Here is a 22,689-nt window from a genome sequence, read left to right on the forward strand (position 1 = left end):
TAATGCACATTTTAGATGTTTTTACGAAAAATTTTTGCTGAAAATCAAAATAAAAATGATTTCATCGTACTAACATGCACTCTTATACTTATCTTTTAAGGTAATCACTTTATTATTTGACTACGAAAAAATGGGAAATTGTTTTCGTATTTGTTTTCTAAAGCCCAGTATAGTTTTCCTTTGAAATTATCTTTTATATTTTGTAATTTTTCGCTTCACCTAATAAATCTTTCAATAATCGTTTTATAAAGCTAAGTTGTAATGTGGTTATGGCATTAGGTCACATATTAATGGCTTCCTTTTTTCATTATTATAATCCTAAAACAAATCTACATACATTGTGTTGTTCATTTGTCAATATTCGTCATAACATAAACCAATAAAATAAAAACCAAATAAAATACAAAATGAAAACAAAAAAAAACGTTCCCCTTGAAAAAAATTTAAATTGTTTAAATTATTGAAAGTCCTAACACTTATAGTGCTAAAATTCTTAAATCGATAGAATAGTAGAAAAGAAGAAGATTATTTTGTAACTAAAGTGTTGAGTTCGGTTGTCATCATAATTGAGAACGTATCGAATTTTAAGAATGCTTTCATATTATTTTGTTTTTCTTTTATTTTTTGCAACACATCCAATAAATTTCATTATGGTAAATTGCCCGTCATAATACAATACAAAACGAAATAACCGAAACGACATCATTAAGCTGCCTTACGTTACATTACTTTAGTACATGACTTATAATTATTTGAAACAAATTAGTTTTTTCTTTTGTTAAAAGGAAATAAAATTGAAGAAAAAACCAACAGGATTATTGTTAGTGAAAGAACGAAAATTTACAAATGGGAAAGGGGGAAAAATTGGTTATAATTGAAAAAATAAATTTACAACTAAAAGAGTGGGGACAATTTTGCAATTGTGAAAGAATTGAGAAAAGATCAAAAGGTTTTTAGTGTTAGAACAAGAAATTCTTTTTTAATTTTCATTTTTGTATATTTCATAAAGAATTGTAATCTATTGAAAAATTCTAAAATTATTATACTTATAAGTGTTTAAAAAAATTTCCTTCAAATAAAGTTCACATTCTCCACTTTCGATTTGTACAAAACTATAGCAAAACCTTTTTTCTAAAGTACCTAGAGGCAGAATACATTTTTTCTTGATACGTCATAAATGACACATTTCAAATTTTTGAGACTTACGAGACTCGTAATTGACTGACATCAAAAATTGTATACAGATTTCAAATGATGATACAAAAGAGAGATAAAATACAAATTTGAATATTATTTTTTAAGCTTTTCTCAAATTCTTTAGCAAATACAAAATTTATAACGCATTACCTACATATTTTGTCATACAAAATTCTAATAGAAAATCATAGTACATAGTAGTAAATTTACTTCATTTAAATTGAATATACCACCACTTTAATTTCTCAGTTTGTAAAATTATTCGTAAACAATCGTTAATACTCGTATTTAATTCTTTTTTCTGTCATAAATATGTAGGTTTATTTGTATGTATATACATGTTTCATATGTATGTAACTTTCGTGTTATGTTACGCTACTCAGATCGGATAATACCAGATAAAGGGGTGCTTAATGAATTGGAAGCAATTTGCTGATCCATTTATAATTCTAGAAAAGAAGAAAAAAAAATTTTATTCTTTTTTTGTTATGTGAATTTTTTTTCCATTTGCCCTTTAATTCAACATTATAGACAAAGAAAGCAATAAGAAAATGTCAAAATATACATGAAAATAGTCAAGTTGATTAATTACGATTAAAATTTATTGGAAAATGGAAAATTGAGCAAAAAATTTTCTCCTTTACACTTTAATTACGGAAAATCCATAATTTTTTTTTAAAGCGGTTAATAGCAAATTGTTTTGCTGCAAACTTTACTTGCTAATTTTTGTCGTAATTTGGAATTTAGCAGTATACAAAGAGCGTAATCAAAAAATATAGGCAAAAATATCCTTTGGAGGCTGACCCAACTTCTAAGGAAGGTTGTATTTATATACCTTGAGACAAATTTTGGGCAATTTTTTTAAAAAATTTTCAATCCACGGGAACAGGAGGAAAGTGGAATACGTGGAAATTTTGTTTTAAAAAAATAATGTTTTCATTCACTTGGACCCATTTGTGTACAAAAATTATGTTTTCTATATCATAAATTGAGGAGAAGGTTTGGAAACAAATAAACAGATTGTCAAGCAGTCGAAATAAAATTAATAGGAATAATTTTTCCAACAATTTCTGCTAAGTTTACCAGAAAAGTTGCCATAATGCGCTAAAAAGTTGTTAAGATTTTTATGACAAAATTTCTGAGATTCAAATTGTATAAAAAATTTATTTTAATTTTTCAATAAGATAACACTTTTGAATTTTTACAGATATTTAAGAATCATCCTTAGAAATTCTTAAAATATAATCAAAGCGTAAGGTATTTATATATACGTTTCAGTGCGCATATCCAAAAATCTACGATTATGTGAAGCGGCATTCAGAATACTTATTTTATAGTTCTGACTATAACTACAGAAATATTACAAATATTTTTTGCCATACATTAATAATACAAAAAATATAACTATGTAAGAATAGTTGTAACAGTATGACTCATATAAATTTCAATATTATGTATTTACAACAAATTCTTGATATTTTTTTCTAATACAAAACATAGGTACAAAATTACAGGATACAAGAATATGTAACCGCATCTCACTTGACGGGACAAGACACAATAAAGCAAAGTATATCTCCCATGTTTTGAACTTTTCCGTCCGACAACCATGTTTTAGTACTGGTGGGCTTGGTCATTAACTTATAATTGTACCAATGACTGCTCACCATTCTCACAAGTATTCTGACACTCGCTTCAGAAGTGTAGAGGCAATAAGAACTGAAATAATAAATTTGAAATTGATAGTTCCGCACTAATCGGAATTCGTATGAACTCCGGAATTCTAAGTGCATTAGTTATATGAAGGGTTTTAGGTATAATATTAAAGATTTTTTATTATGAATAGCACTGACCAATAAATATTTCCATAAAGGTTTGTCATAAATTCTTATAAATTATGGTTTTTTTACTTCAAATTTTTAATATTTCATTAATATTTATGTTTTTTCCACCAATATTTGTTTAAGCAAATAAAAATACAAATTAAAGGAAAATTACCCAGTATACATAAATTTGATTTTATTTGCATTTAAATCCTCAAAATTGAGAGAGAAAAAAATTTTCCGTGCCATTGTAAATAAACCGAATCTCTTCAAATTGACATCTTTATCATCAATGTCTCATGTGTACTGCTATAAATATATTCCTTCCGTCTTATAGCATCTACACGCAAAACATTATTTGCCACAAGGATAAAAAAAAGAGTATTATAAAAATATAAAATGAGAAAAAAGCATTGCAAATATTTTATTAACGCTGTTAATTTATGTATGATCGTACATTTGTGAGACATCCTTGAAAACGAATGTAAAATGTGAAGAAAATTGTATTTTCTTGTTTTACGGCTATATACGCTTTTCTCGTAAGTACTTTCCTTGGTTTCTTTCAACAAAAACTTGCTTAAATATGCATTGAAATTGAATTTTCCTTCTTTACATTTTTTATTTTATTATTTTTACGTAAGGTAACTTTTTATTTCGTATTTCCCCCCAAGGATTCACAACCATTTTAAGTTCTTTATCACTTAAAAAATTGTATAAAAATATTAGAATCACCAGCTAAAAATGTATTTTAAACTCATATAATATAATTTTTCTGTAATATTCGTATGATAGCAAGGTTGTAACAAACTTTATAGTCGGAAATGAAAGATACTGAAAATATAAGCTCGAAATCTATGTCATAAAAGAAACACACTCTATAGATTGCTAAATTAACTTCAAAATCTGATGCTACAAAAGCGTTTCTGTTGGAAATAACTTTACTGTTAATTCACAGCCTTAAAAGCTTCTTTATTCAAACTTTAAACACCAATAAATTTGTAAAACCGCTTGTTTTTGGAGTCAAAATTTGTCTGAAAAAGATGTCGTCAACTGATACACGAATACTCATTTATGTTTAAGAGTAAGTGTGCTTGTAATTTAGTCACATATCCTATTACATTATAGTTCGTGCGATGCACATACTCGCATACGCATGTAAATATACTTTTAAAAAAGTTTTTATTTATTTTTCATTTTATTTTTCCATTATAACTTCATTCTTCATTATGTTTTTGGATCCTGTAAAAACTGTACTTTTTCAGAATAAATTTATTCGCTTTAAGGTGTAAATTTTTCCTGAAAAACTGTAATTTTTACTATATATGAATTTATTGTAGAAAATTTTGTATTTTTTTTTTGTAGCTGTACGCATTTACGCACAAATATTTTCCCTTGAAATACAAAATTGTTAATTTTTTATTTGTTTTGTTAGTATGTACTGTGTGTACTTTATTTTATGTTACTACCTGTAAAATTGACAATTAATGAAATAAAAAATTGCATTGTACAAGTAATTGCCAATATTAACAAAATATGAAATTAAGGATTTTTCCAAAATTTGGTCGTTATTTTAATATTTTAGTAAAAAATTTTCTATCCGATAAAGCTTCGACATAATTTGCAGCGGAAAAATCGAAATATTAAAAAAAAACACAAAACAGATGAGCATTAAGAGATTGATTTAATTTTGCACAATGAAAAGCAAAAATTTTTCCCTGTGCTTGTTAGGAAAATTTTTCGATAATATAAACGAGCTTATCAAAATTATTATTTATTGTATTTAAAATCATATGTGGTGTTTGTGCAAGCGCAATACAAACTCAAACAACAAACTCGAAAAATTTTTGGGATATGCCTATGTAAATGCACGCCATTTATTCAATGTAGGCATACCTGCATGTCTACATGTTATTTAAATAGTTTGCCCTCAAACACCAAGCGTGTTTGATTAAATCTCAGTTCAGTTCAGTTCAAATAACGCAATAACCTTAAAAAGAAACATTGGTTTGGACTATTCAATTATCTCAAATTGGGTTTCAATTATTTTATTATGATTTTTGTAGTTTAAATACATATAAATAAATAAGTGTGAATAAACGTTAATGCAAAAAGCCACTTAGACGGCTAAAAAATTTTCATTTAACAAAACCATTTTCTTTTCTTATTTCAAATATTTTAAATAGGGGTGCAGAAAAATTGTTTATACGTAAGGATTATTTTTTTTTTCAAAGAAATTTCGAAACTGAATCCAAATACGGTGAATTTTGAATAGCAGACGAAATACTTCACAATATCTGAATTTTACCCTCCGAATACCTGCTTTTGCACATAACATAAAATATAATACATGTATACTATTTACACTTATATCTATACCGAATTAATGTGTTTAAGTGTGTATGTAAAAAACAAAATTGTGGGAAAATACATACTGTGTTGTAAAACCAAGCACGTATACATTGTAATTCTACTGATTCTCGTCACATCAGACTTTGAAATTGGTGTTTACTTAAAATTATAAGGAATTAGATAGTTCAATTTAAAAGTTTGAAACAGTGTATATAATTTTTAATTACCAAAGGAAAGACAAACACAAAAAATATAATTTTTAACATTTTTTAATTCTGTAAGAACGTCGAAAGCAAAAGTTTTTTAATAAAATAATTTATTTTTGTTCAAGAAAGAACAACAAGTTTCGAAATAACTAAATTTTTTTGAACAAAAATTGTTTATATGTAGACACATTATATATATACATAAATAGGGGTGAATACAACAATACATAATTTGGAGGTTTATGCCAAGTACTTAAAATTTTATTATTAATGAAGAAAGTAAAATAAAATTGAGTCTTTCTTCAAAAACTTTAAAAATGCTTTTATACAATAAAATTCTTTAATTACTGAAACATTTGTGAAAAATTCATTAAAATTACAGCAATCACGTAGAATAAGCGTAGTACTTTTATCATTCAAAACCATTTTGATTAGAGGTGTTTTAGAATTTTAACTGTAGTATCTAATTTTTATTTCTAGGAATACTTACCGCTCAATCTATTTACAGTGTATTGAAAAACAGTATACAAACAACTCTGCCTAATATTTACGATATATATAACATTTTGCATTTAACACTGAAAAAGTCATAAAAATTTTTTATTGGAGGTTAATTAATTTTAAACTAAGAGTTTGAAAATGTTCATCAAGCAATTTCTTCATTTGAAATCATTTTCAACTCTGGCATCTACGATTACGTAACGCTGCACTACATAAATTTGTAATCTTTTTGATTTTCGGTTACGTTGTACCTTATCGTACGGTCCAAATGGCAGTTCTTGTCTAAGAACACTTATTTGTTCAAAGCAATTGCAATTATGTACATACATCCACTTTGATGAATACTGCAATATTTACAACGTCGAGTTGATATTGGTATGAGAGTATCAAAATTATTTGATATATGGCCTTTAAAAAATTTCGAATTTTTATATAAGATTTTCACATTTTCATTTTAAATTTTCCTACTTAAATTTTATTTATAAATCTGTTTCCTCTTGGTTTTAATACGGATAGCTAGCCCACATTATAAATTTTACTTTACAAATTTTTTTTTACATTTTTTTTATTTCTTTTTTTGAGAGCACAAAACAAAAATATATTCGAAGGATATTCCTAAGGATATTTACATAATTCTTTTTTTTTAGCTTCCACTTAAAATTTTTTGAATAACACTCTTACAGAATTCTTCTTTCAAATGATTATTTTTGTTATATTTTCATATTATTATTTTTTCTTCTCCTTGAAGATTTCGAGAGATGATAGGATTCTAAAAATTTTTCGTTTTTGTCATTTTGTCCTGATTTAATATACATAATTCAATCAATTTTATCATCTTCACCTATTGCATATTAATGTCTATGCATATACGGTCTTAAGTAAAAAAGTTATTTTATATGTACTTAAGTTTGAAAATAAATGAATATCAAGTATAATATGGGAGGGATCAATAATGAATATTAAATAAAAAAGCAGTTTATGTGTATACTTTGTCACAACATAATAATAAGATGAAGGCAATGCAGGCAATGCTCTTTCACGTGAACATGTAGTATCATTGTGTGTTTTAATATGATACAAAAGCGTGTTCTATAACTTCATAAATAATATTTATGTAAAAAATACAAAAAAATATAATGATGAAGTTATGTAATATTCATAACCACTTAAAAATCTTTGGAATTATGATTGACATTGTTGTTGTTTTTCGTTCCTTTCTTACGCAACTTAATAATGAGTTCATCTCTCTTGGTTTATGTATAAAGAAAAAGAAAAAATATTGAATGTTTAGAGAAAATAACAGAAATTAAATAAAATTAAAACAGGATAATGCCAATGATACCCTAGAAGTGTTTTCTACTGTATTATACCTGTTTTCTTTGAAGTATTGTTTAAAAATAAGAACTCGCTTTGACTTGTTTCCATGAAATTAAGGAGTTAAAACGATGCTCCTTTTAATATTTGTCTTCGATCTTCGGAATTATAGTTGCCAACAATATTTTTAATTATATAAACTGTAAGGTAAAATGTCCATATTGGGAAAAAAAAATTAATTCTGATGAGAATAACATGGTTCAGAAGCTATAACCATTTATTTATTGGTACTTTTTTTTCAACAGCCTGTAACTCGAAAACGAGTATGTCTACACCCCCTGCAACCATACAATTTTTTGCTATAGATTGATCCTTAGATTAACATTGTGCTTTACCATTTTATGTTTTGTTTTGCGAAACACTCTGTACATAAGCATTGTATATCTTGAACAGAATTTTGCCCAGAGCGTTTTTTGGCAGACACGTTTGAAAAATTCCTTTTTTTTGGTTTCAATTTTACTTGATTTTGAAAACTTTTATAATCAGAATGTAAAAAAACAAAATTACATAACACAATTTGAACAACTTTTGGAAAGTTCTTTACGTAAATTGCTGTGAAGCTACAAAAATTTTTAATTTTAAAACTGAGAGCTTGTTTAACTCAAAAAAATTTTTTCAATTGTTGATAGTTTACAATTGTTACATTTTAATTCTGTATTCGTTTTCTATTTTTAATTTGGTAATTGGTGTTTTTTTTATATTAGTAAAATTCTAAAATCGTTAGTGAAGTTTTTGTATTGACATAAGGAATTTAAAACGAATTTTCGGATCTTAAATTTCTTTTTTATTATACATTTAACATGAATTACAATTCAAACTTGTGATACTTTTTTCTTTTACTTTTTTTTTTGACCTTGAGCACTTTTCCAAAAAAAAACTTTAAAAAAGAAATGCTTTCGTCCGTTCGCCTGTCTGTCCGTATCTATGTTTAATAAACTTCTACATCCTTGAAGATAGAACGCTGAAATATATATTATATATAGATAGATCTTTACTAGAAACCCTCCAAACCCCTAAAAAGACATCTTTTAACTATTTATTACAGTAGAACCATAAACACGTTCCAAATTTCGGTAGTATATTAACTTCTGGCATATATTTAGGATGAGAAAAAAACTTTTTGAAGAGACCTTAACATAATGGTAGAGTTCAATGGATAAGATAAAAAATTATATTTTTTGATTTTTCTTATTTACCATTAGCTCTTAAAGAAATTTGGAATTAGCTCTTAAAGAAATTTGGAAAAACTCCTAGTTTCTAAAATATAAGACGCCAAAATTTTATTATAAAATTTCGAGTGGCAACGGTTTGAGACGAGGTGGAAAATTTTTTTTTGTAACGAAACAAATGAATTGCTGTTTAGAAGGTGATAAACTATTAATATCTAAAAGACTGCAACAATTCAAATGGCTTTGAAGGCAAAAATTTTTGGAGGGGTTAGAAAGGTAAAAATTTTCTTCTTCAGAAATAAGCTTTTGTAAGGATTTACATGGACGTACGAACAAATGAAGGGGCAAAATTGACTTACAATTTCAGTAATGGCGAAGTGGGAACCAAAATAAAAGAAACCATGAGTCATAAATACTATTGTAATGAGCTAAATTGGACTTGCTTTAGAAATAGTGGCAATTTATGTGAATTTTGTGGATTGTACATTTTGTGGATGTGTGACGTCTTCCTGCCTCGAATGGTTTTCCTAAAAATCTGTATATGAATCTTATTTTTTAAATGTTTTTTTTTTGAAAATTCTTTAATTAGTTTTTTCGTATCGAGTTTAAAATTTTTTGAATATAAAATAAGAAAATAATGAGGTTGAAAAAATAGAATATTTTTTCGTTTTACCTTTGTGTGTGTATGTAAAACTTAAATTTTAAAACTTGTGCTACCGCTATAACACAATTATATTGTATATATATACATTTTATAATCCCTTAACCATCCGTATATAAAAAAGGTATGGTATGAGATTTTGATACTTTTTATATAACGGAAAATATAAAAAGATATTTTTAGATTCTTGTCTAATATTCCAACTTGATTAATTTAAATAATATGTATGTATGTACACAACGTTAAAAATACCTACTTATATTATATGGGCATTGCTTGTGCTTTAATTTTATTTCTTTTATGTGTTTGAAGCGAAGTATCCTTATCGGTTATCCAAATTTCTTTGAAAAATTTATTGTATAAAATAAGAATGAACCAAGTATATACATACATATAAGTGAAAACATGTGTATATTATGCGGATTGAACCCATGTATATCTACGTAATTCATCTACATATATCATCTATATTAAATTTTACCTCAGAAATACTTTCTAATAAAATTATTTTTATTTGTACTCATATAATATATACATACTTGAATATACAAAGTTGTTCGGTTGCTATTAAATAGGTAAATTTCTAAAAATGTGGTTTTAATATGTGGTATATCATATAGGTATGAAAATAATATATAAAATAACTTTACTATGGAACTTTCTCGATTTGTTTGGCAAGCAATTTAATAATTTATTTGCTTTTCTGTATAAATCCATATGTAATTATGGAGTTTTAGTTGCAGAACTTCAAAATTTGTGTACAAAATTATCTTAATGAAGCTTTCGAATGTCATTGAAATATGAAATTCTTTAATTAAGTTAAATGCTTCACAATTTTTTAATAGTCGGTTGGTTAATCAATTAAAATTTTCGCAATATTAATTGATTGTGATTACAATAAATACCGTTTAAAATTTTTAAAGGCATACTATTACCTCAGATGAACCTGGAACGTATCATTTTAGCAATATTTTTTCACTTTTCTGAAATCTTACATTCCTTCCCTTTTAATATTTCAAAATTATGCTGTATATTGTTTCTCAAAAGCAATATTTCCATTTGAAATAAATAATTAACTTGAAAATTTTTGAAATTCAGAATGAATCCTGTAGATAATAAAGAAACTACATAAGAAATTTTAATAAAGATTTCCAAAATTTAGATTTCATAGAACATTGGTTTTAGAGAAATTAAATTCATATAGGTGGAAAGTAATCTTTATAAAATATTTTCATCTTTCCATTTCGAATTTTTTGAACAATTTTTTTTTTATTTTTGAAAATGAAAACCTTTAAGCTACCCGATATTTATATATTTACATATTATATGCAAAGGCAAATAAGCAAGAGTATAATATCTTAGATTTGCAGCGTTATATCTTACATTTTTCTAATGTATATAGGTACATAACAATAAAACATTATTACATTAATTATATTTTGTGGCAAAATATAATTAATGTAATAAGAACATTTTAGTAACATTTTTCCTTTAATTACAAAAGAGGGCTCAGTAAAATAAAGGAGATTTTAGAATATTGAAACTCATTGGGTAAAAACATTATTCAATGAAATTATTTTAAAAAATGTTATTTGCTTATGTATATGTATAGATGCGAATATACAATTACATTAAAAATTAATCATAAATTCCAGCTTTAGCCAAAAGTTTTTAAACAATATTTAAATAAAAGTTACTATACTTTCACATTACTAAATCAAATTCCTTAATTTAAATCCTTTTATATAATTCCTCCAAATATTCAATAATCCTTCTTATTGGCACAATTGCTTTATGAATAAGAAATGCAATGCATTTATTCTTCTTACATCATAGAACTCTTAAATAATGTAAGCAAAAATTAAAAATGTTCCTCTTCTATCTGCATTGGAAATTTATTAAAGAGAAACTCACTTTTTATAAAAAAATGTTAACATTGTCAAATAATAAAACCTGTTGACGTTTCTTATCAATTGAAAATACAAACAACCTGTTATCTAATTAATGCATTACTAATAAAATTGCTTTCACCCATGATTGCCGAAATATTTAAAATAATTGCACAAAATTGGGATCAGACCAAAAAAAATTTGAAAGAGTCATTGACTTAATGATCAAGTTAATTGTGTTAGTAAAAATAAATAATTATATTTTTTGATAGCATAACATATACCGTTATATTTTGGCATTTACAGAAACACGGATAAGCTGAAAATTTAAATTTTACAAAAAATTTCTGAAAAAAAAAAATTTTCATTGATTCATAGAAAATAAAACGATTTCGAGATACAAAAAGAAAAACATATTTTAAATATTTTAGATATTAATTTTAGTAGTAGAGGATAACAGCCACTAATTTTCGGCATTTGCCAAATTTAAAAAATGAATAGTGAAAAAATAGCATATTTAGGATTTTTGGGGGCTATATAACTTTCTGAAGGAGCAATAGACGAAAAGTTACTTCTAAAAACGGAAATAAGTTTATAAGTCAGCTTTCTATCTAAAAGGGTGTAGAAATTTTGTAAACATGCAGATAAATTTTTTTTGGACATTTACTAAAAGCAAGTAATGGTTTGCGTCTGAGAAAAATTTTGTTTTATATGCGTCTAAGAACCATTATTAAATGTGATATAACACTTTAATGTAATGAAATGAGATCTAACACTTAAGATCTCAGAAAGAGTTAGAAAATTATTACAAAATATTTCTTATAGATGAATTTTATTATACATAATATATAATATATTTTAATAGTAAGAGTAAATTATAATTACATAAAAAATAATAAATTATAACTGAATTATGATTGAAATGTATCAATAAAGTTTTAATTAAAAAAGAACATAATTTTTAATTAGAAAAACAAAATTAAAAATTGAAATAACAAATAGATTTTATAAGATAAATAATTTAATCAACAATTGGTGTATAATTAAACAAAAATAATGTGCTAAATATAAAAAATTATTCACCTTTCAATATTATATTTGAAATTCTCCTCAACGGATTTGTCACCTCAAAAAACAATATGAATACCAATTACTCTTAATATAAAAAACTAAATTAAAAAACAAAAAAATTTAAAATAAAATGTTATACTTAAATTATTATATTTAGCACAAAAGCGAATTTCATTAAAAAAAATTACACAAATTTTATTGTTATACTCAAATATTATAAGCTAATTTTTTGTGTTAAATTTTATATTTTAAAAATTAATTTATTTGTAATAAAGCGAAAAGAATTGAAAAAAAAAATTGTTTGTATAATTAAGAAATTAAATTTGAAATCAAGAATATTTTATTTTTATTTTCTTTTTTTTAATGAAAATTTTTAATGAAAAAGACAACTCCCTACCTTTTATTTCATCACAGAAACAACATTTCAATCATAAGGCATCATATAAAAATATTAAAGTTTCAAAATAAATTCAAAGAAAATTTTGTAAACTAAATTTTCTTTGTTCTATAATCTTCATGTATAAATTATTTTAAAAAGTTTATATTTATACATATTTAAAATATTAATTTAAAAACAAATTTACAAAAAAAGAACAGTATAATATTGTAAATTATATTGATTTTTATTGACTAAATGCAAATTTTCAAATAATTAAACGTATTTGTTTAAACTATAAATTATTCTATAAAACAAAAAAAAAAAATCCAAACTTTTATAACTCATACTAACGAAATATTGTTTCTGTGTTGTTATTAAAGGTTGTCTATTGGTTGGCAGACAGACCATCGCTGAAGCAAAATAGGATGAGTAGTCATAATTGTTACCTCTATGAACATATCATCATTTATTAATAATATAATCAACAATATTTAATTATAAAGAAAAGCATTAAAATTGATTATAACAGAATTAATTCGAAGCAACTGTGAATTGAAACAAAACCAGCAAGGATATATCTATAAAAAAGAAATCATAAAAACAAAAAAACAAAAATATGAAGGATTGACAAAATCATATTTCCCAAAGAAATATTATATTGTATATTTAAAAAGTGTGATATTTTTGATTTGTATATAAATATGAAAATCTTTTAGTAATTATAAAAAAAAATATACAAAAAAAAAAACAAATTGCATACAAAAAATAAAAAGTAGCTGAAAAACAAATCAAGAAAACAAATTAAAAAACAGAAAACTGTTATACAAAAATTTTTGTTAAAAATGTTAAAATTTTAATTTTTGTAGAAATAATTCCAACTTTTCCGTTCAAGTTTTAGTTTTTTTTTTCGTAGTTACTTACAAAAGTAGAAATTAAATAAAATCCCAGCATGCAGAATTCACAATGAACATTATCAAATTTATTAAAGATAATTTTTAAAGTTTAAAGACAAGCTGAAGTTTAACCAAGTAAAAAAGAATAAAAGAAGCACGAAAAAATCCTCAATTCTTTTTAAAAATATTTATAAAACAAAAAAGTAATTAAATTTTTTACGTCGCATGTTAGTAACACATTTATCATTCTGCATTCAATTATTTACAACATTAAAAAAAAAATTAAAATCAAATTATAAAATTCAATCATTTAATTTTAGTACTAACAACAAGTTATATAATACCTGTATTTAAATTTATTTTAATTTTGTGTTGATTAATCCCACTACCTGCAACACCTATAATCATTAAATAACAACAGCAAAAAATTAAAATCAAAGTTTAAAAAAAAAAACATTATTTCAAAATGTCCTTCACCATACCAGTTATAAATTTAACGTTTAGTGAGGTTAAGGGGATAATATGGGAGAAAATTCAAGAACCAATTTATCAACGTCGTTTAGTTTTAATTATAGTATCAATAGCATTACTTCTTGATAATATGTTATATATGGTTATAGTGCCTATAATACCCGATTATTTACAATATATCGCATCATTAGATGATAATGGTGATCCAATACCGACACCACCACCACCACGTTTTCCAAATGGTACATTAATACCAAAAGATCCAAATCATCATGATCATCATGGTCAAGATTCAGCAACTGGTATATTATTTGCTTCAAAAGCAATAGTACAATTAATGGTTAATCCATTTTCGGGCGCTTTAATTGATCGTATAGGTTATGATATACCAATGATGATCGGTCTGACTATCATGTTCTTTTCAACGGCTGTATTTGCCTGCGGTAAATCATATAGTGTATTATTTTTTGCAAGATCATTGCAAGGTGCAGGCTCAGCTTTTGCGGATACATCCGGTTTAGCCATGATTGCAGATCGTTTCACAGAAGAAAATGAACGCTCAAAAGCGCTTGGTATAGCACTAGCATTTATTAGTTTTGGTTGTTTAGTAGCACCACCATTTGGTGGTGCTTTATATCAATTTGCTGGCAAAGAAGTTCCATTTTTAATATTAGCATTTGTTTGCTTAATTGATGGAACTTTATTGCTTTTAGTAATGAAACCGATTAAACAACAATTAAGTGAAAGTAGAGAAGTACAACAAGAAACGATACCAATATGGAAATTATTAATGGATCCATATATTGCAGTATGTGCGGGTGCTTTAACTATGTCAAACGTGGCATTAGCTTTTATTGAACCAACAATATCATTGTGGATGGAAGATACAATGACAACAGATAATTGGAAAATTGGTATGATTTGGTTACCAGCCTTTTTCCCACATGTATTTGGTGTTGTGATAACAGTTAAAATGGCCAGAGAATATCCTCATCATCAATGGCTGATGGCTGCTGGAGGTTTAGCTTTAGAAGGATTATGTTGCTTTATAATACCATTTTCTTCATCTTATAAAGTCTTAATGATACCAATATGTGGTATATGCTTTGGTATAGCATTAATTGATACTGCATTACTGCCAACATTAGGTTATCTAGTCGATGTTCGTTATGTTTCAGTTTATGGTAGCATTTATGCCATTGCTGACATATCATATTCAATTGCTTATGCTGTAGGACCTATTATAGCTGGTGGAGTTGTAGAACTAATTGGATTTACAGCTCTTAATTTTATAATCGCATTCACAAATTTGCTGTATGTTCCCGTCCTTGGTAAACTTAGAAACATTTACGATTTCAAACCATTTGAATCTGAAGCAAATATATTAATGTCAGATCCACCTAAAAAGGAATATCAAACTTACTCAATGCAAGATCAACAACCGATTGATGGTGATTTCAAAAATCATTTAGAATACGGTTACCAACAACAGCAAGACGGTGCAGGTGTTGCAGAAACAAATGTCGATAACGAACAATATAATCAACAGCAACAATATCAATATCAAGGTGGTTATCAGCAACAGCAACAATATCAGCCCGGTTATCAAGAACAAGGTGGTATTTATCAGCAACAGCAACAACAAGATCAACAACGACATCTTCCTCCATCTTCACAACAACAAGCTAATCCATTTAGACATGGTGCACCGCAAGTTCAACCACAAGGCGGTGGATTTCAACAACAAGATAGTGGTGCTGGTGGTAGGGTATCGAATCCATTTAGATCTGGCACAGGATTTTAAATATACATAAATAGAAATTCATCGTTCTCACAATCACTGTCACGAACATCATTAGCATCGAAGCCATTATTTATTAAATCTTACTATATTGTTAATATTTTAAATTACTTTGTTATAATATTGTTTATAATATTTTGTTTAGAACTATTAGTAATGTTATTTTCAATATTTATTTTTGTAATTATCGACTCGCATTATGAATAACTATACTATCAAAAAAATTACAAATATTATACATACCTATATCACATTACATATTTTATTACTATACATTAAAACCAAAATTTAAATAAGCAAAATGGATTATTCGCAAAAAAAAATAGGATATTATGACGTCATCACAAAATTTGTAAATTTTGTTTTGGCGATTGTATATTAAATAATGTAGAATCAATTATTAATACATGAACACACACATATACATATGTTACTATAATTAATTATTAGTTATGTAGTAGAAATTCTTAAAAAATAATTAAAATGAAGAGAAATAAGCAAAATATTTTTTAATTTGTTAATTTATGAAATTTATGTACAAATTTTAACGTTTTTAAACAAATGAAAAAAGCAAAACTCCTAGTCAAATTAAATTAATTAAAATTATAAAAATTGCAATTAAAAAAGTTTCAAAAATCAATCTCAATATTTAATGTTGAGAATTTGAATAAAATGAAATTGCAATCTATATGTGTACAGTAAAACAAAAAATGAAGCGTTAATTTAAATTTTTAAAGAATAATTGTGGTTTAACTAAAATTCCTTTGTAGACCTAAAAATATTATTAATTTCATAGAAAAATTAAAATTCCATAAGAAAACTTAAAGCTTGCAGCAATAATTAATAAAAAGTAAATTAATTGTTGTTCTACAAAAACTTATCGGATAGTTTTGTGTTGCATAAGTGTGATTTACAAAAACTTACGTTCAAAATAACTTTAAACTGAAAAATTAACTTTTGACTTAAATAATACATTTCAAAGAAATATTATAATAATATCCCTAATTTCCTTTAAATTGTGCAACAAAAGATTTCAAAAAAGTGTTCAATTTTCAAAATATAATTGCTATAAATTACTAATTTTATAACATATTAATTATAATAATTTTATAACAATATTATATTTCTACAGTAGGTGCCCCCACATTATTTGCCTTTCCGACAAATTATTATTTAATTTTTTAAAAAATCAAAAATTCAATATTTGTTTTCCTTATAAAAATGCACCCTTGTTTTGGCAGAAGATACTTTAAAGGTATCTTCAGCCTATATGTTAGAATTCTTGTTTAATTTAAGAGGTCCCATTGAAATTACTTTCATATATAGAATATTTAACTTTGCAAAATTTTATAATATAGGTGTTCATAAAGTAAATAAACTCATTTATTGATTTTTCAGTTGCCCATATTATAAGTATTATACATATATCGAAATTATAAAAACAGGAATGGAAATGTGACAAAGTTATTCAATTTGAAACCACAATTATTTTTATTACATTAATTATATCTATTTTATTAGATAGAAAATAAATAATTATTTTAAATTAAAATTACTAACTAAATTAAAGCAAATTAGAAATGAATATTGTAGTATTATGAAAAAAACAAAAATTAAAATATAAATACATATATAAAAACATATTATATAAATATATTGGTACATACACACAAATATATTTAATAAATTTATAACAAAACCACAGCAAATGATATTATTTTAAAATAAAAGCAAAAAAAGCATTATGTTTTGCACTATACATACTAAATGCAATGTAAATTAAGAATGATTTTATTTTTTAAATTAAATATAATAAATAATATAATTATAGGAAAACTATTTATGTATATAGAGTTGTAAGCTCATCAATTTAATATCATTGTATTGGAAATTGCATCAATATCGCATACATATCAAATAAGTTTGCACATTTTAATTTTTGGGGTGCAATCGAAGATACTGTAATGATTTAAATTGATGAATTATTAGTTTGCATTAAAAATATTTTTTTTATTAATTTCTAAATACATTTGATTATTTTTTAAATTAATTTATAATTAATTGGTACAATTTATTTGAGAACTCAAGTTATTATTCAAAATAATTTTATATATTTAGAAAAAAAAAATTATTTATAAACGAAAAATGCAAAAATTAATAATAAATAAAATTGATGTCAAAAACAAATTTGTGAACTAAATTTTAAATTTTGAAGAAACGAATTCAGTAATTTTTTAAAATACTTACTAATATAAATTAGTAAATGTTAGTGCATAAATGTTACTAAAATAAACACAATATTATTTGTTTATCGAATCCAAAAAATTGAAAAATGCAAATGTCGACAAATTTTCATTAATAAATGCTTTAAACTATTGCAATTTTTAATAAAATGTAATTAATAAACACGGTTTTCTTTAATTAATTTTCTTTAACTGAAAAAATTAAAAATCTTATCAAATGTATTTAGAAAATTAAATTAATTTTTTCTAAACATAAGACACAACCAAGGTAACGATACATATCAAGAGTCAATTGGCTCGCCTGTTTAATTACCAAAGTGATATTAACTTTTATGAATATATAAATTCACTTACATACATATTAATGTATATAAATAAATATATATATATATATATATATATATATATATGTATATATACATATATATATGTATACAAAATTAATTATACATTAAAAATTTATTCAGCATAACTGTATATATAGATTAAAGCAATTAACATGTAAAAATTTTATCTCAATTTAAATTATTATATACATTAAAAATATATACATATAAAATATTTTTAAGGAAATCAAAATTATACATACTGTAAAATATTTATTAATAATATATATTATATATACTTATATTTGTATATTATTCGCCTCTATTATATAATATTATAAAATATATTTATTAAAATTTCATAAAAATGAAGTTTATCATCAATCTATTTATTGTAAACGAATATTAGAATTAAAAATACCTATAATAAGTATCTATATTGAAAAGAAATGATATTGTATAATATTATTTAAAAAATTTATATATACAATGTACATAACATTAATGCAATCATATTAAAACATATTAAATTTAAATTTAAGATATAAAATTCAATTTAAATTTAAAAATTCTATTAAAAAATTCAAAATTTTTATTTTATAAATTATATACAAAATTATCATAATGTGCAAGCTCAGTCTATGATAATTATATTATGTAATATATGCTCAGTTTATGATTGAAGTAATTGTGTTTTAAGGCTTGCAGTATGTTTAATTTTTTCTTAGGTATATCTGCATTTGTTGAAATTATAAACAGGTTATTGCAATTGCCAACAAATACTTGTAAAGGGATTTAGAAGCGCCACCTATAAAAAAATATTTTGTAAAATTATTTTACTTAATAAAAACTACTAGCAAACCGGTATCAAGTATTCTATTTACAAAAAACTGCTTAAAATTGAAAAAAAAAGTACCCGCGCTTTATCTTTTACAATACCTGGCCGCAATTATTTCAAAAAGCATTGTAAAATGTTGCCGAAAATGTTAGAAAGTGATTGCAGGCATAGAAACCATTTTACTTCAATTACGAACTAAGTCATACTTACATAAATATGTATATTAATTTTTTTTTTAGTTCATAACTTCATTGAGCAACAAATATATTATACAATATTTGAAAAAAAATTGGTCAATTTTATTTTTCAATTACAAAATAATTCGTGCAATTAAAATTATATTGTAATATACAAGTATATATACATATTTATACATACGCAACATAAATGAAAGAAAAGATATTAAAAAATAAAAAAAAAAATAAAAAAAATTATCAATTGAATCAATTCAATTTTATTATATAAATATGAAAATGAAATTTTAAAACATATCAGTAAAAACGGCCATTTTTTTAAATAAAAGTCATTATATAAAGGAAAAAATATATATATATATATATATAAATTTATAAATGAAAAGTAATCACACCTAAATTATATAATTAAAAATAATTAAAAAGATCTCGTATATGTATATGTTAATTATATAACTAATTCTGTAAAAAAAGAAAAAAATACATAAACAAGAAAAAAATTATTGAAAAATGTGTTGTGCTTTTTAAAATATTCCAATTCAAATTCAAACTACTTCATTTTAATTCGAATTAAAAATTATAATAATTTTTAATTGTAAGAGTAATTAATTTTATATTGGAACACAATTAATATTAGAAATTTAATTTTATTAATATTAATTAATATTGTTTACAGTTAAATTTCACTTATTTACTCTTGAATTCTTTTTCTAAAATTAAATTTTTACTTAATTTTTCTTACCCATAATTCATATCTTTGTTTTTCAACTCCTTGAATTAAACTGTTTGCGAGTAATCTCGACAAATTTTTAATTTTTTCCATCCGAAAATAAAAAATTTAATTTATGTACATTATAAATTAATTGCTATTTTTGCTGTAAATTTAAGTATTATTAAACATTTAATTTAATTATTAAAAAAATTAGATTATTGAAACAAAATCATAAAATTATCATCCATAATATTATTTTAAAAAAAAATTAATATTAGTGAATTACATTAACAAAAAAAAACAAAATGTCATTTAAAAAAATCTCCCATCAAAACGTATCAATTAAAGAAATATAAAAACAATTAGATATGATATTAAAATATTATTAATAAACATATTATATATACATATATATATATACATAAAAACCTAAAATAACATTAATATAAAATCTAATTAATAATAAAAAAAAAACCAATTTCATTACTTCATAAGTATTATTCATACGTACATACATACATATATAAAAAATTAAATTTAATTTTAACAGAAATATATTAAAGATTATTTAAAATAAAATATAGAATTGTCATATAAATAGTTTTAAATATGAACAATATAACGATTATCAATGTAAATAAAATAATTAATAATTAAAAAAAAATTAATATAAAAAAATAAATACATATATAATGCATAAATAAATAATAAAAATAACATTGAATTTTAATTAAAATTACTAAATCATCAAAATTCAATTATATTTCTACAATAACAGTCAGAAATTATAGATTGACCTAAAAACGTTTAGTCAATAATGAGGTTGACATCTAAAAATAGTCAAGATTGAAATTGACATATATCGCATAATTTTGCGTCAGTAAATTAAATGAATCTTTTTTTGAAATTTAAATAAAAAAATTTTTATTTTTAAAATTAAAAAACATATCTCTATTACTACAATATGACAAAAATTTTTCTAAAATCAATAAAAAAAAAGGCTCCACACGGAACAAATACGTATAGACCTATAGACAATCATTGTGAATTTTAACAATGATAATAATTTGTGAATTTAAATAACTTAAATGCAAGAAATAACAAATGAAACTCACATTCATACATACGTCAGTAGCTTTGCCCAACTATATACGCTCTTGTGAAAGAAATCTTCTCTCTTCTCATATGAAATATACAGTTTTATAGCAAAAAATAAAATTATCTTGAGTATATAGAAAGCAAGAGATTATATTACATTATAATTCATAGCGGCAACACTCAAAACATTTTGCGCAGCAATAATAAAATAATTATTTTCACATTTTGAAAATTTTAATTATAGACTTCAAATACGCATTATATAAGGTGTCACTTCCCGGGTTTTAAAAATATAACAATAGAAATAACAATAATAATAAAAAATATTAAATAAAAATATACAAAAATTAATTTAATTCAAAATTAAATATTAAATGGAAAAAGCAATATGTTGTAAAAATTTTATAATATAGGCGTATAACATAATAATGTAAAATTGTTTAAATAAAAAAAATTACTATATAGTAAAGAGATATTATATAAAAATCTATTCTAAGCAATGTAAAATATATACTTAAAAATTAAAAAAAATTTTAGGCATTATGTTAAAAAATTTAAAATGAAATTAATTGTAACCATAAGAATTATAAAACAAATGGTGGTTTCATACAACATATACATATATATACATTTAATTTTTTTCTAATTTAATTAAATAGAAAATTATTATCAGATTGATTATTTTCTTATTCCCTTTTATTGCAAATAATCGTTTTCAATTTTAATATATTTTCATATCTGTGATATAAAAATTAGCATTATTTATTTTTATTTTCTTTAAAATAAAAAAAAATTATTAACTTTAACTAGTGCAATTTTATTTGTAATATAAAATATTGGTTTTCTTATAGTATAATTCCCGATCTTTTATTGAAAATCTGAAAACACAATTTTAAAATTTTATAAGTATGAATATATATTATATATAATAATTATTATAAATGATATATACAGAAATATTTGTATATAAAACTTGCATCGAACAATTATCAAACAGGTTAAAAATTTAAATATCAGACTGCAATTTTTCGATTAAAATAAAAATTATATAACATTTATATGAAAAATAAAAAAATATAAAAAAGGAAGAAATTGAAATAAAAAAATAAACTCATTTTATTCTTGAAATTCTCTACAATAATTCTATACACACACAGATACAGTTAATAAGAAAAAACAACATGTAGGCTCATTCAAAACTAAATTTCTTGGATTTTATTGAATTTTCTTTATTGAATTTAAATTATTCAATATAAAATACTTAAATAATAAATAATATCAAAATTCTAAATTTTATCAATTATTCAAGTATTTCAATATATAAATAATAATAAAATATTCAACATTATTTTTATCATAATTACAGTAATGTCATCAACATAATTAATCTGTGTATACTTTCTAATATTTTCAACTTTTACTTTACATATTATGATAATTATATAAATAACACATAATCATCCCCTTAAATTACATAAATATTAATAATTAAAA

General features: G+C 23.4%; 2 protein-coding genes across 3 annotated transcripts in view; both read left to right on the plus strand.

The window, feature by feature from the left end:
• Positions 1-16,606, plus strand: part of LOC129611316 (vesicular acetylcholine transporter) — a 43,176-nt gene extending 26,570 nt beyond the window's left edge. For both annotated transcript variants that reach the window (XM_055524400.1, XM_055524408.1), the window contains exon 3: positions 13,000-16,606. In XM_055524400.1, the coding sequence (XP_055380375.1) occupies positions 13,979-15,787 (1,809 nt within the window). In that variant the 5' untranslated portion in view covers positions 13,000-13,978 and the 3' untranslated portion in view covers positions 15,788-16,606. The remainder of the gene's footprint in view (positions 1-12,999) is intronic.
• Positions 1-22,689, plus strand: part of LOC129611329 (choline O-acetyltransferase) — a 120,885-nt gene that overhangs the window by 25,539 nt on the left and 72,657 nt on the right. The window lies entirely within an intron of this gene.

The sequence above is a fragment of the Condylostylus longicornis genome, unplaced genomic scaffold (genome assembly GCF_029603195.1).
Source record: "Condylostylus longicornis isolate FDR11 unplaced genomic scaffold, ASM2960319v2 ptg000004l, whole genome shotgun sequence".
Taxonomy (NCBI): domain Eukaryota; kingdom Metazoa; phylum Arthropoda; class Insecta; order Diptera; family Dolichopodidae; genus Condylostylus; species Condylostylus longicornis.